Here is a 14,821-nt window from a genome sequence, read left to right as displayed (position 1 = left end):
CAACTAACTCTATCCAAGATCCAACCCAAGGTGCCAATCAAACTCAAAGCCCATACCCATCATTAGTATAATTCCAATCTCAAAATATTCTTAGGCAATATGCCAAAGACTCGGTTCAACTTCCAAAGTTGTGTGACTCAGCTCACTAGCTCTTTTTGTTCCCTAAATCTCTCTCCATACCCCAGTTTATAATACCAAAATACCAGTATATATATCATGTATTGCATCAGATATTTAAGCTTTTTAGTGCAAATAGTATATCTGACACCTTATCTAGTTGTATCCTTTACATACCTGTGTAATAAGATTCTAACATTATAATTTACTACCATGATCATCTAAAGATGGTACATCAGTTTGGTACAAAGTCTTCTTCTCACTACTTCACATACAAATAAAAGACAATCAAATGCTAGAAACTTCATGAAGGCCTAGAGTATAATACCTTTGCCGCTAAGTCATTACCATCAGCAGTTTTCATGCCAACTACAATAGCAGTGAATCCAAGAAGTTCAGATACAATATCATCAACCACCACATTAGAATGAAGTGCTCCAGCTGCAACTAAGTTTGAAAGAATTCTTAGTGACTGGTTTACACGAGGAATTTCCTGATCCCTGTACAAAATTAAAAAGCAAGTCAATTTGTATAACATGGCATAAAAATATGTGGTTCAATGAGAAACAAAAGGTATATAACATCCAAGAACCTTAAAAATGTAGAAGTATTCCAAAGTATATAAATTCAACACTGGAAATTCATGGAATAAACATGGTTTTTTATCAGTAACAAAACATTTTATTAACTAATATAAAAGTATGCAGGTACATCAAGGGTTGCCTCGGTTACCCCTGCAAATAAAAGTCTGCGATCCCAATAACACTTTGTTTTTACAGTTACCACTGAGCCCAGAAGCAGATTTCCCTTTCGAACCCCTGTTTTGCTAGTTGATCCACTAAGTTGTCAGCCATTCTTGGGATCCACTGAAATTCCAAGGGACTTGTTCATTGTGTCTCAACCAGCTGATAACTACTTTAGAATCTCCTTCTATAACCAACTTTCTCACACCCATCTCCATTGCATTTTGCAATCCAAACACTGCTGCTGTCAATTCTGCTGTAATAGAGCCGCCCTGTCCACAAGGGCCTGTTCCCAACACTTCCCTTTTTTTTATTTCTTAATACCCCTCCTATACCAGAAGGACCCGGGTTACCAAGACTGCTTCCATCAAAGTACAGTTTAAGAATGCCCAGATCAGGAGGATGCCATGAATCTTCCAGGCTAGGTAGTGATACGAAATCTTCCAGAAATCCCTTTTTCTAATATCTCCAATACTGTTCTGATCAGTGTTTTAGAAGCATAAGGCGCAAAAAAGGTGCAGTGGTCAATTTGTGCCCAAGGCACAAGGCGCAAGGCAAGGCGTGTGCCTTCTTGAAGCAAGGGCAAAATTTTTTATAAAATGCTAAAAAATCAACAAAATGTCAGAAAAACCCAAAAAAATGCCAAAAAATCAAAAAAACAAAAAACATTAAACATAATATTATAAAATATATAAACTTAAATTTTAATATAAATATTTTAAAAAACCTATTATCTAAAATTAAAATACATAAAGGTAACATGCAAAGCAAATTCAAATGAGAATTTAAAAATAAAATCAAACATATAAAAAAATTTCCAAGCATGTAAAACCCACAATCTATTTTTTTCCTCAATTGCATTACTTAAAGTAACTAATGTGATGTAAAACATATTACATTCCTGATTCTACGAGCCACCTTTGTGCCATGCCCCTCAAGGAAAACCCAAGCAAGTCCATGTTAGGGTCCTAAATTCTTAGTTCTCACAAAAAATGATGAATTTATAATTTTAATTGCTTTTTAAGAAGAAAGTTTAGTAATGTTGTTCATTACTAAAATATCTGGTAAATTTCATTCATTAATTCTACTAAAGTATCTTCTTAAAAAGCAATTAAAATTATAAAATCATTATTTTTGTGTGAAAACTAAGAATTTAGGACCTTAACATGGACTTTGAAAGTGCTACGCCTAGGACCTAGGCAAGGCGCCTACCCTACAATTCACCTCGCTTGTGCGCCTTTTAAATCACTGTGTCACCCGCGGCCCGACTCGGCATGATGATTCACAGGTCGTGCCAGAGCACAGCATGATTGTATGGGTCATGTCAGGCTTGGAGTTTCAAGTCCATGGGCCAAGCTAGCATGGCACGACCCAACCCACAGCGGGCCGAGCATGGCCCACCCGAAGAACTAGTCATTGGACAGTTGGAGTCTCAGAGACTCCCCCCCCCTGGCTAGTTTCAACTTTCAAGGGGGCTTTTTACAGAACATAGTTTTCAAGGCGCCAAGGCAAGACTAGGCATCTGGGGGCACCTTGTTGCCTAGTCACCTAGGCGATGGATTTTTTTATGTTAAAAACATGGATTCTAGGGTAGTTCCCTATGTACCATAACCATATTCCCTTAATAATTATTCATGGTTTTCATAAGAAAAGTAAAATCAACATATTCATGAGAAGAAAAGGAAGAAGGAAAATAAAATTCAAAAAATATAGGGGGCTGAACCCTTATTTTTGTTATAGTAGTAGTAGTAGTAGTAGTAGTAGTAGTAGTAGAAGAAGAAGAAGAAGAAGAAGAAGAAGAAGAAAATATGCTGATTAGATAAAATTTTAAGTTCTTCCTTACTTATTGGTTCAGGTTTTTAAGTCTTTGACGGTTCAATACAGCATTTAGCAATGTTTGTGTTGATTAAACCCCAATAAATAAGAAATTAGTATATAAACACACAAAATGATTATTTTAGTTCAAAAATGTCTATTTTATAATTATAATCTCAAAAAAAAATGAATAAAAAAGTATTTTATAGTAGGAAGTAGAAAACTGCTTGGCGATTAAACAAGGCAAGCTTCAAAGGGTGCCTTGTCGCCTAGGCGTCGCCTTGACAAATATGTTATAGAAATACCCCCCCCCCAATAGCTATAAACAGCTATATAGGGGGTATTTATGTATTTTGGCTTTGGAGACTTGGGGGAGATAAAATAACAATAATGCCCCCCAACAACTATATAATAGTTAGTTTAGGGGGGGTATTTAGGTAAAGTGATAAATTACTTTATAATGACCAAAATACCCCTCCCAATAACTAAAAAGCGGCTATTTTTTAGGATATTTTGGGCAATTGAATTATTTTCTATTCCTATAAATAACCCTAACCTCCACACCAATCCACCATTCTCATCACACCAATTCAGCAATTCTCTTCTCAATTCTCGTACTCTCTCAGTCTCTCATCTCAATTCACATATAGTCTCATACTGTCAGACACTTGGGTAGTTAGGCAGTTAACAATTTAGCCATTTAGGAGGCTTTGATAGGCTTCAACTATTGAAATCAAGATAAGATTCTGAATCGATAATTCAACCATCCAGATAAGTGCAATTAAATTCATTTTTGTTTTATTAGAATTAAAAATAATTGTAGACTTCTCCTCCCGAAACCAAATCCCCAACGATAAGTTCACTAGTCCGATTTGAAAAATATTTAAAATAGAGAAGGTTGAGGGGAAGGGAAAAAGAGAAAGGAGTGGGTTCTCACAAATGTTTACGGACTGAATGACTACAGAAAGAGAAAGGAGTTGTGGGAGGAATTGGCGGATGTTAGAGGGTTGTGGGATGGGCCCTGGTGCATGGGTGGGGACTTCAATGTGATTAGATTCTCAGAGGAATCCAATAAGATTAACCAAAGGGTAACAAAAAGCATGAGGAAGTTTAACAGCTTTGTGGATGACTTTGAGCTTAAAGAGATCCCCCTAGCCCATAAGACATTTATTTGGTCAAATCTCCAATCTAGACCCATTTGCTGTAAACTGGATAGATTTCTGTTCTCTCTGGATTGGGAAGATCATTGGGGAAACTTGGCTTCTAGAGCTCTTCCAAGGGTGACCTCCGATCATTGGCCCATAGTGTTATGTAAGGAGGAAAGAAGGCGTGGAGGTCCTACCCTCTTTAAATTTGAAAATATGTGATTACTCCACCCAGGGTTTACTAACAAAGTGAGGGATTGGTGGTATGAGTGTAACCCATTGGTGGAATGGGAGGGGATGAAATTCCATAAGAAACTTCAATTTTTGAAAGCAAAAATCAAGGAGTGGAATCTGATGGAGTTTGGGAGGATAGAAAAAAGAAAGGGAGATCTGTTGGATAAGACTGAAAGCCTTGACTCTAAAGAAGAAAGGGGAGAACTTGGAGAGGAAGACAATGAGCTCAGGAGAGATTTACGAAGATAGTTAGAGGACTACCTGCACAAAGATGAAATTAGCTGGAGGCAAAAATCTCGGTGTAAATGGGTGCAAAAGGGGGACAGAAACACTAGGTTTTTCCACTCTCTAGCAAATGGCAGGAGAAGGAAGAACCTGATCTCCAAACTGGTAGTAGATGGAGTTGAGCTAGTACATCAAGAGGAGATTGTTGGGGCTTGTGTGGAGCACTTCAAATCTATTCTAAGAAGGCCTGTGTGTAGAAGGGTGTGGGTAGAAGGACTGGATTGGCTAAATGTAGGGGTGGACAGGAGAAGGTTGGAGAGAACCTTTAGTTTAGAAGAGATCAAGGAGGCTATATTCTCTATGAATAGAACAAAAGCCCCAAGGTCGGATGGGTTCACAATGGCTTTTTATCAAGACTGTTGGGATATTTTGAAAGATGATCTTTTGCAAGTGTTTGAGGAGTTTTTCAGGAGAGGAATTGTCAATCCGGGTGTGAACTCTACATTTATAGCCTTAATTCCAAAAAAGAAATATGCTTCCCACTCGAAGGATTTTAGGCCAATTAGCTTGGTTAATAGCTTGTATAAAATCATTGCAAAATTGTTGTCTTTGAGGCTGAAGAAGGTTTTGCCAGATATCATTGCACACTACCAAGGAGCTTTCGTGAATGGAAGACAAATTACTTATCAGATTTTAATTGCTAATGAGAGTGTGGAGAACTTTAAGAGGAATAAGAAGAAGGGAGTGGTCTGTAACTTGGACTTGGAAAAGGCTTATGACTTGGTGGACTGGGAATTTTTGAGGAAAGTTTTGACTAAATTTGGGTTCGGGGATAGGTGGTGTAAGTGGATTATGGGCTGTGTCCGGATTTTTCATTACTCAGTGCTAGTATATGGGACAATGGTAGATTTCTTTCCAGCCAATAGGGGTATAAGACAAGGAGACCCCCTTTCTCCTTTCTTGTTCATTCTAATTGCGGAGGTTTTGGGGAAACTGATTAACAAAGCAGATTCTAGGGGGCTTATTAGAGGCTGGAGAGTTGGGAGGGTGGAAACACCCCTTACTCACTTGCAGTTTGTTGACGACACAATTCTGTTTTGTGAAGGCGGTAATGTGAGCTTTATCAGGAACTTGAAATCGATGATACAACTGTTTGAGCAAATATCCAACTTGAAGGTTAACCTTGGGAAAAGTTGTGTTGTGGGGGTGAATTTGGAGGAGGGAGAGATCAGGGAGAGTGCTGAAGTGCTGGGGTGTGAAGTCTCAGGGTGGCCTTTGAACTACTTAGGGTTGCCTTTAGGTGATAATCCTATGAGAGAGAGCTTTTGGAACCCGGTGGTGGAAAGGTTTGAAAAAAGACTGGTGTCATGGAAAAAGAACTACCTCTCTCTTGGTGGGAGAATTACTCTTATTAAGGCCACGCTTGCTAATTTACCTATCTTTTTCCTGTCGGTATTTAAAATCCCAGTGAAGGTTGCTAATAAATTGGAGAAGTTAATGAGAGATTTCCTGTGGGAACCGGAAGAGGAAAAGAGGGATCATAAAGTTAGCTGGGAGATAGTTTGTAGGAGTAAAAAATGTGGTTGTTTGGGGCTTGGGAATATTAGGAGAAGGAATATGACTCTGTTGGGAAAGTGGTTGTGGAGATTCCCCTTGGAGAAGGAGAAGCTATGGGCTAGAATAGTGGCAAGTATTCATGAGTTGGAACATAATGGATGGGATGCTGGAATCAGAGCTATGACCACAAGCAATTCTCCTTGGAAAGCCATTCATGACCTGCTACCAATTTTCTCCCCTAATATCAGGTATGATTTGAATTCCGGTAACTCCATAAACTTCTGGGAACAAACTTGGGTGGGGAGTGCCCCTCTAAAGGATCAGTTTCCTTCTTTGTTTGCTCTTTCTGATATGAAAAATGAGCCAATCTCGCCTTTTACCACCCCGTCCTCTTCCACTTCTGGGATTGGGTGGAACTTGGGTCTAAGAAGGGATTTGAGGGACTCGGACTTTGACAATATTTTGAGCCTTATTGCTATTCTTGATAACATTGTCTTAGACCCCACTAGGGCGGATTCTAGAATTTGGCCACCTTCTCCCAACGGCATTTTTTCTTGTGCTTCTTTCTTCAAAGTCTTAAGTCAGTCCACCAGTCCTACCTTCCCTCCTTTTCCTGTTGATGAGGTTTGGTGCAAAGCAATACCTCCTAGGGTTGGTAGTTTTTGTTGAGAAGCCTATCTGGAAAGAATCAACACTGGTGATCTACTCCAAAAGAAAAGACCCAATACTTGTTTGTCACCTCAGTGGTGTGTTCTTTGTAAAGCGAATGGGGAGACTGGTTTTCACCTACTGGTGTCTTGCCATTTTGCGAGGTCAATTTGGGAATGGGCTTTGTCCCTATTTGGATGTAGCTAGAATACCCCATCAGACTTGCAAGGACTTTTTCCCCTTCTCTTTAAAGGTGGCAGATAAAAAGGGGAAGGACAATGTGGAGAGGACTAAGAGCTGCAGTATGTTGGACACTTTGGGAAGAAAGAAACTCCAGGATATTCTCAGAAGCTCAGAGAGGAGCAGCAGATCTGAGGGCTATCATTCATATTAGGGCGGTACAGTGGCTGAAACCTTTGGAGCTTTTCACAGATTACACTGTGGATGACATGTTGAGGAAGTGGGGTGAAATTGCAAATTGCACACAGACTAAGTTAATAATGAGTGTGGCTTGGACCCCTCCACCTAGGGGATTCGTGAAACTAAACTTTGATGGGTGTAGCGGGGGAAATCCGGGACAATCGGGGATTTGGTGTTTTTAGGGATGAAAATGGGGTCAATTCTGCTATGTTCTCAGGCCCAATTGGAGTGAGTGACTCCCTTAGAGCTGAGATCTTTGCAGTTATGGAAGGAGTACAGAAAGCTAAGGAGTTGAACATCAGGAAACTCTTAATTGAAGGGGATTCAGAGGTGGTGATAGGGTGGCTGATTAAAGAGCACAATGGCTTATGGAAGTACAATAATAAGAGGAGGAAATTCAAGTGGCTGGTGCAGGAGATGGAAGTTAAGATACTTTGGGTTAAAAGATCGGCTAATTCCCTAGCTGACGGCTTAGCAAAACAAGGGGCAGAAAGGGATTCACTTTTTTTTGGCTAAGCTATAACTATAGTGTGTTTTCTTTCTTTTTTTTCTTTTCTTGAGGTTCTTTGTTGCTCTTGGAAGATAAGCGTGTTTGTCTTCCTATTGTAAATCTTCTTTTGATGAGTTAATGAAAGTGTTACCGACTTTAGGTTCAGTAGCAAGGGTGGTACTGGCCACTTGGCCAAGCAGTTGCTCTTCCATGAGAAACAAGAAAAAGACATCTATTCTAAAGATTTGTTGGATGTTGAGGATAAATTACAAGACAAAGAAGGGCATGACACTACTACATCTAATGAAGCAGATGATTAACATCAAGGAGATAGAGCAATCTTTTCAATTTTATTTATATTATTTGTTATTTTTTCAACAATGTAACTTTTATTTTTAATTTGTAATTTTTTTTATATTTTAAATGAAAAAAAATCCTATTTGTTCCAATTTGTTGTCCATTTTGTATTTTGGTAAGTATTTTTTTCATTTCTTTGTTAGATTTTTTTATTTTTTTCAATTTGTTCAAAGCCCAAAGGAAAGATAGCAAAAAAACTCTAGGCCTTTTTGGCCCGATTAGGCCTAGGCCCACAAAAAGGGAAGGGCCCACACGGGCTCAAGCCATGGGTCATGCAAAGCCAACACCCCCCCAACTTATACCAAGGGAGGGAAGCACGGCACGGGACACTCTTTGTGTGGGCCACAGGCGAGTTGTGCCATGTCGGCCCAGCATAACCCAATTTACACCTCTACCCTCACCCTTAAACGGTACGTTCACTTCTCTGCACACTTACTCTGCTTTGATTCTCTACCTACTAGCGCCCATTCACTTCGCCAACTCAGCATTGACTTGACCATCGAAGTCCCCTAGCCCAAGTCATCCCCTCAAGCTCTTTGACGTATTTTCGTCTTGAAAATACGACATGCTAATCTCACTCCACATCGTTCGAGTTGTCACTACAAACAAGAACTCAACACGGGTTCACCTTTAACAAATTCGATTATGATAAATTTCAAATTCAATTGATGACAGGAGATCCACTACTAAATATTGTACTTTTGTGTATGGTAACATGGAGGAGCAAGAAGCAACCATGGTTTTCAAAACTGGACTGGACCAGACGGTCGGACCGGAAAACTGGGAACCAATCACCTGACTGGTTCTATTTTACCCGATAATCGTCTTTTTGGCCAAAACTGTTGAATTGGTCAACAGGCCACTAACCCGGGCGGTCGAGCTGTTCAAACCATTCAAATCGCCTAGTGTTTTTCGGTCGCTTTTAATTTTTTACTTCTTTTGTAAGAACGGGCCATCCATTTGGTTCAAACGATCAGACCATTGGACCCAGGAACCAAACCCCTAAACGATTTGTTGTCCGGTTTGGTTTTAAAAACCATGAAAGCAACCATTAGATCTAGTTTAGAGGCTAAGTACCATGCTATGGCACATGAACTGTGGAGTGGCTAAAATGTTGTGGATTAAGAATCTTCTAGGAGAGTAGGATTCGTTGTTGACACCCCATTACACTTTACAATGATAATAAAGCAACTATTAATATAGTTGCCAATCTTGGTTTGCATGACCAAACCAAACATATTGAGGTAAATAAGCATTTCATTAAGGAGAAAATTGAAAATGATGAAGCTTGTACCCCATATTTTAGCTCTAATCGACAACTAGCTAATGTATTCAGTATTCCCAAAAGGTGTGAATGTCCTTGGTCATAATGAATTGTGTAACAAGTTGGGAAGGATTTACATTATAACCCAACTTGAAGGAGAGTGTTGTAATATGTACTATTAGTTGCATGCAGCAAAAGTGTATTTTTTATTATGTTATGTTGCCCTAATAAAATAAGAGAATGGGTAAAAAGGAGGGTCTTCTTTGCTTTCTCTTTTGTCTCTTCTCTTCATTCCAGATTTGATTTCAAAAACTAAGGTTGCATTTGATAAATCTGAAATCTGAAAAGCAAAAATGTTCTTCTTAACCATCAAAAATCTAAAAAAAAAAAAACCAAAAATATGTTTTTAAAGCCTCTATCATATTAAAACCAAAGGAGCACATATTTGTCATTATGAGCCATCCAAAACCATTCCATGCATGAGCCATCACTTACAAATCAGACCTTTTATTAGTATTCAGAGGTATAGTTCAGACACTAACACAAACAAGACCCAAACTCCAAGTTCTTCAGATTTCAAACATAATCAGAGCAATCAAATGCCACCTAAGTTCTATTTAACATTTACCAGCTTCTAAAATTTGGATTGTCATGTTAAAATATGGAATGATGTTGCAATTGTAAAACAATGTAAAGGAAGACACTAATTTTTCCTCTTACCTGTGAGAGTTGGGCGAGCTCTGGGACCAAGTTTTTATGGGCAGTAAAATATTTCTTAATGCTTCGTTATCTTGGCCAATACTATTTGCACCTTTTACTGTACGAGAATTATTTTCTAACCTATCCAACACTTGGCAACCTGGAAACCACACAAAAATCCAATTAAGTAACTATATTACCAAGAACACAAAAAAGTAAGATAACTAAACAAATTGATAGCAATAACAAGTAATGATAGGGGAAATCTATGATGTTGTAAAGACGTGATACCGAAAGAGCTTTCACCAATGAAAACCCACCCATGAATTTTATAAATACCACCTCATCGGTTAACATGTTTATGATACCAGTTAGTTGGTCACAAGTTTTTCAGATATCAAGTTTTTCTAGTATCATAGTCGAACCCGTAATGATAACATCGAAAATTCCAAATAGGCCTTTATTATGAAACAATGCAGACAAAGTTTTCCAAGTCCAGTGAACAACCATAGACTGATGCAGCCCAAGCGGAGCCTTTGCAGAGTTTGGTCTTGATTTTTTAGGCTCTGGGCTGGGCTTGACCTAAACTTAGGTTGGGCTTGGCTGCTTGGGATGAGGCTTCAAGCAGTCCAAAGCTTAATCCCACCCAAACCCTACCAGCATTTTATAATATCCACACCTACATATATGTGTAAATTGTGAATAAATAACAATGTTCTGAAAATCGTAATCATATCATAAATCATAGATAAAGTTGAATCAAATTGAATCATGAATCATACCATAACTCAAGATTATTTCTGTTTTTACAAACTCGTCAAAAAATTAAATATAGAAATGCTAGAAGGTTAAATATGCATAGAACAATGATTCAACCCTATTTTTAATCCATATCTATCAAATTTGTACCTAAAACAACAGAATCTGCCACTATACAATAAAAGTCTAAGATGATATAATCAAGTTTGACTTGAAAGTTAAGTAATCCACATACAATGGATCTTTATCCAACATATGATAGAAAATAAATTCAATATATAGTCATAAATAAATCAAGTTCATACAAGGTATTTCAGACAAGGCACCATTGACAAAACTAAATATAAACACAAAATGACAAAGTAGATAACTGATTCTTAATTTAATTGATTTGAATCATAGTGAATCACAGGAATCGCATAAATTGTAAGATTTATGGATCAAATTGTAGGATTCAAACAAAAAATCATAAGATTTTTATATAAAATGGTTCAGACATAAGATTTGAATCAAAACCCTTGGGATTCATGATTCAAAACCTGAAATGTATCATAACTTGTAAGATTTGACAACATTGATTTATAATATGTATATATGCATATATATTAGATATTTATACAATCATTGACACCACAGACTACATTTATTATTTCTAAAATGTAATATTGTTAACCTAAACCCACACCCATGCACATAGTTCTTTTAATGGATCAGACCGGGGTAAATCTGAACCAAACGCAATAAATAAATGTGCAGTACCAGTTCAGAACAACACCCTATAGGGTCTATAATCAGGACTATTGAATCTGAACCAATAAGGCCCAATTATAATTAACAACCACACTTTTAACCGGTAATTTGACAATAAACCTACATATTTGATAAATTGGCACATTTGGACATCATAATATGACAATATTACAACATACAAGTATATCAAGAGAAAAATAGGTATTTTTTTTGGTGAAAAAAAAAATAGGTAGGAGGCTGAAGGTATCCTTGCAATATATTAATATACAAATACAAAATTATATCTACAATTACATATTATTTCAGCCATGCAGTTTCATAGTCAAACTGAGAAACTGCAACTAAGGTCAGACCTTTGAACTTTGGTCTTATCTGAACTCTTGTGGGTCCCACATCTTACAGACTCCCTCTCACTCTGAAACCTCTAGAAAAGTTGATGCTGTGTCGAATTACTCTAGGAGTCCTAGATGGAACACAACTGCTAAAAGCAGTTATGACCAAATTAGGAAAGTTTATCTCTCCTCTCTCTCCCAATTCAATTTGGATTTGATCTAAGGTTTTGAAAACTCCTCCATGACCTGAACCACTGTATTATATAATGATAATAGAAGTGTGAGAAGACGCAGCTGCAATCCCAATTCACCTCTTCCCTCTCTTCAATTTGATTGAACATGTTACAGAGCATTCAGCTTCCAATCCCAGTGATCTCTGATTCCCAATTTGAACCAGCCCAAGAAGTGTGAAGATTTGATCAAATGCACATTCAGCCATGAATGAGTTCACGAAGGTTGAGAACCCAGTAGGGGTGAGCATTTGGTTTATTCGGTTAAAAACTGAACCGAATAAACCAAAATTTTCGGTTCGGTTTTTGGTTATTTCGGTTAAAACCGAATTTTAATAATATATACTCTATTATATATATTGTAACATATATTTCGTATTATATATTATAAAATATATATTATGAAATCAAATTTCAGTATATTATATATTAATATATAATATATAATATATTATATGTTACATATTATATATTATATATTACATATAATAATAAAAAGTTCAGTTAATTCAGTTAACCAATCTATTTCTAAAAACTGAAACCGAAAACCGAATTAGCAAAAACACCCAAAATAACCAAAAACCGAAAAAAAAACGAAACCAAAATTTTTGGTTTTAACTGAATAGTGCTCACCCCTAGAACCCAGCAAGGAGATTTCAAAAATAGACATCGCCCAATGCAGAAAAGTTCCAGTAGCTCCGCTTACTGGAACTCTGGTGAGAACACTATAGTGACCCACTGCGTTTGTGGTGGGAAAGCCATTTTTGCAATGGATAAATCTAAGGCTTAACCTAGTTCCCCATACCCCTAATGTCATCAATATAAACCTCGCTGATTACAGTTTAGAGAATTCATGAGCCTAAGGAATAGAGGGAGTATTCAAAATTATGAAGGTAATATATTAGCCTCGTTTTCTGGATACAATGGCCATTGTGATTCAACTCAGGCAGAATTATTTGTAATTTAAAATGGGTTAAGACTAGCAAACTCTAAGGCTGTGTTTGGTTTGAAAGAAAAGGTAGGGAAAGGAAGGGAAAGGGGCCTTAGATTTAGGGAGACTCACGGGTGAATCACAGCATAAACTTCAGGGTCTTAGATTTAGGAGAATCACAGGTGATTGTGGGGACTGGGGTAGCTCAAAAGGAACAACACAAGCTCTTGACAATATAGACATCTTACAAGGGAGATTAGAACTGCCTATGAAGATGAGAACAGTTTGCAGATGGACTCTGAGATCAACCAATGATATGGCTGGTGGGTTAGCATTTTAGTAAAAGAGTTAGCAAATAGAAATCAATTGCACTGAGAATTGGTTCCCCAAGATGAGGATTTGTCGCTAGGATTTCTAGCCAAGGCTGCCTAGTTACTTAGGCACTTGATACATTAATTTCATATAAATTTAATGAAACTTTCGGACTATTACTAATACAAAATCCCAACATCAAATTGCCACTAATACCATTTTCATCAATAATCAAAAGCAGAAATTTTAATATACAGGTTGTTTCATTCATATATTCCTGATCTTCAGTAGATCTTAATAATCAAGAAGATATAAAAAAACAAAAAAATCGACTAATCAAGCAACTAACCTGGTTGAACAGCATCAGTTGGACCTACCAAACCTGATGATTCATGTGGTAAATAATTGCCCAAAGCTGAACTAGGAATATCTGACTGGCATTCGTTGGGAACACCACAAACCCCGCCATTATCATGAACAGCAGAAGAATGGCCTTTACCTGAAACATAAATATCTTGGAACAGTTCCTACGAAGCTGACAAATCTGAAACATAGAAAGTTCTGTTAAACTAAGAAAGGTTCTCACTCTCATTACTGATCGTCACATGTGTAGTGGTTGATACATGTACATTACTTCCTTCTCCCCTCCACGCTGCATCACACCCCCTGGCTGTAGCAGTTGCAGCACGTAGTTCCTGACCAATTTTACAAGAAATCACTATCTCCATCATAAATGTCAACTCACAGGAGAAGGATCTTCGTGTTACAGCATATAGGTGACCTCCACAAATCTAAGGCTTGAGAGGGACACCAGAAAAAGATAACAGCAATTTATACAAAACTTAAGAAGATTTTACCCTGGCTTCCACCTCATCTGATGATTCTTTGACAAACGGATGCTCAAGAAGTGCAGGCCAAGTCAGTCTACTCTGTGGTACCTGTTGTCCATGATATTTGGAACTCTTTTACAAGCTGAATGAAATAGCAAAAAGTGGAAAACAAAGAGCTTTTGCTTCATCTCAGAAGTAGGACTATAAGATGAAACAACCTTATTGAGCAACCCCTTTAGAAAACTTTTGAAATTTGGACTCATGTTGTCTGGATATTTTACTGGATCCTGTAAAACAGCACAGCAGATATTTTTTCTTGTTCTACAGAAGTACCAAGACAGAAAGATACAGGAAAGGGATTGCAAGTTTGCAATAACATACTTTGATGATATGTCGGATTAGGGCATATACTGAATTTGTATAAAATGGAGGCTGACCAACAAATAGTTCATACCTGGTTATGCCACAAAATCAACTGGGTTATAATAAATCATAAAAGAAGCATGAATGGAATGAAAATGGAAAGGTTGTTCACAACTCAAACGAATCATTAATGAAATACATAGAACACTATCCCTAGAAGCAACAGTAGCCAACTGCAGTTTTTTCAGAGAATAATAAGGATCAGAAACCATCGCATCTTTGTATTCCCATTTCATATACTCATACTTCTTAAGAGTTAACTTGCAACTAGAAAAGAAAGGGAAGAAAACATGGTATCTATACTTCAGCTTAATTAACCAAATGCACCATAACAAAGGGAGAATTTCCATAACTAATCAGATATTAGAAAACACTATTTTCGGTGGCAAAATGTTTTGCTCGGAATTAATTTAGATAGAAAACAGCATAGGGTCCAGAACAGAAGCATATCCAGGAAAGCTACACACCATGATCTACCGAGTGAAAAATGGAAAGAGCAAGAATTACCAATTCATATCAATGGGGAAAAAACAAAAAAAA

The 14,821-nt window shown here is 37.4% G+C and overlaps 1 protein-coding gene across 4 annotated transcripts in view; it reads right to left on the bottom strand.

The window, feature by feature from the left end:
* Positions 1 to 14,821, bottom strand: part of FU (kinase family with ARM repeat domain-containing protein) — a 54,394-nt gene that overhangs the window by 13,569 nt on the left and 26,004 nt on the right. For all 4 annotated transcript variants that reach the window (XR_016109775.1, XM_088977387.1, XM_088977401.1 and 1 more), the window contains 7 exons: positions 14,240 to 14,312; positions 14,077 to 14,145; positions 13,886 to 13,966; positions 13,615 to 13,723; positions 13,378 to 13,527; positions 9,736 to 9,874; positions 446 to 617 (listed from right to left, as the gene is read on the bottom strand). Coding sequence is in view for 3 of the 4 variants with exons in the window: in XM_088977387.1 (XP_088833513.1) it covers positions 446 to 617; positions 9,736 to 9,874; positions 13,378 to 13,527; positions 13,615 to 13,723; positions 13,886 to 13,966; positions 14,077 to 14,145; positions 14,240 to 14,312 (793 nt within the window). In the remaining variant the exon portion in view is untranslated. The remainder of the gene's footprint in view (positions 1 to 445; positions 618 to 9,735; positions 9,875 to 13,377; positions 13,528 to 13,614; positions 13,724 to 13,885; positions 13,967 to 14,076; positions 14,146 to 14,239; positions 14,313 to 14,821) is intronic.

This window comes from Nelumbo lutea, chromosome 1 (assembly GCF_056320005.1).
Source record: "Nelumbo lutea isolate HS-2025 chromosome 1, American lotus-T2T, whole genome shotgun sequence".
Classification (NCBI taxonomy): domain Eukaryota; kingdom Viridiplantae; phylum Streptophyta; class Magnoliopsida; order Proteales; family Nelumbonaceae; genus Nelumbo; species Nelumbo lutea.
The sequence above is the reverse complement of the archived record's forward strand: the minus strand, read 5'-3'. Positions and strand labels throughout refer to the sequence as shown.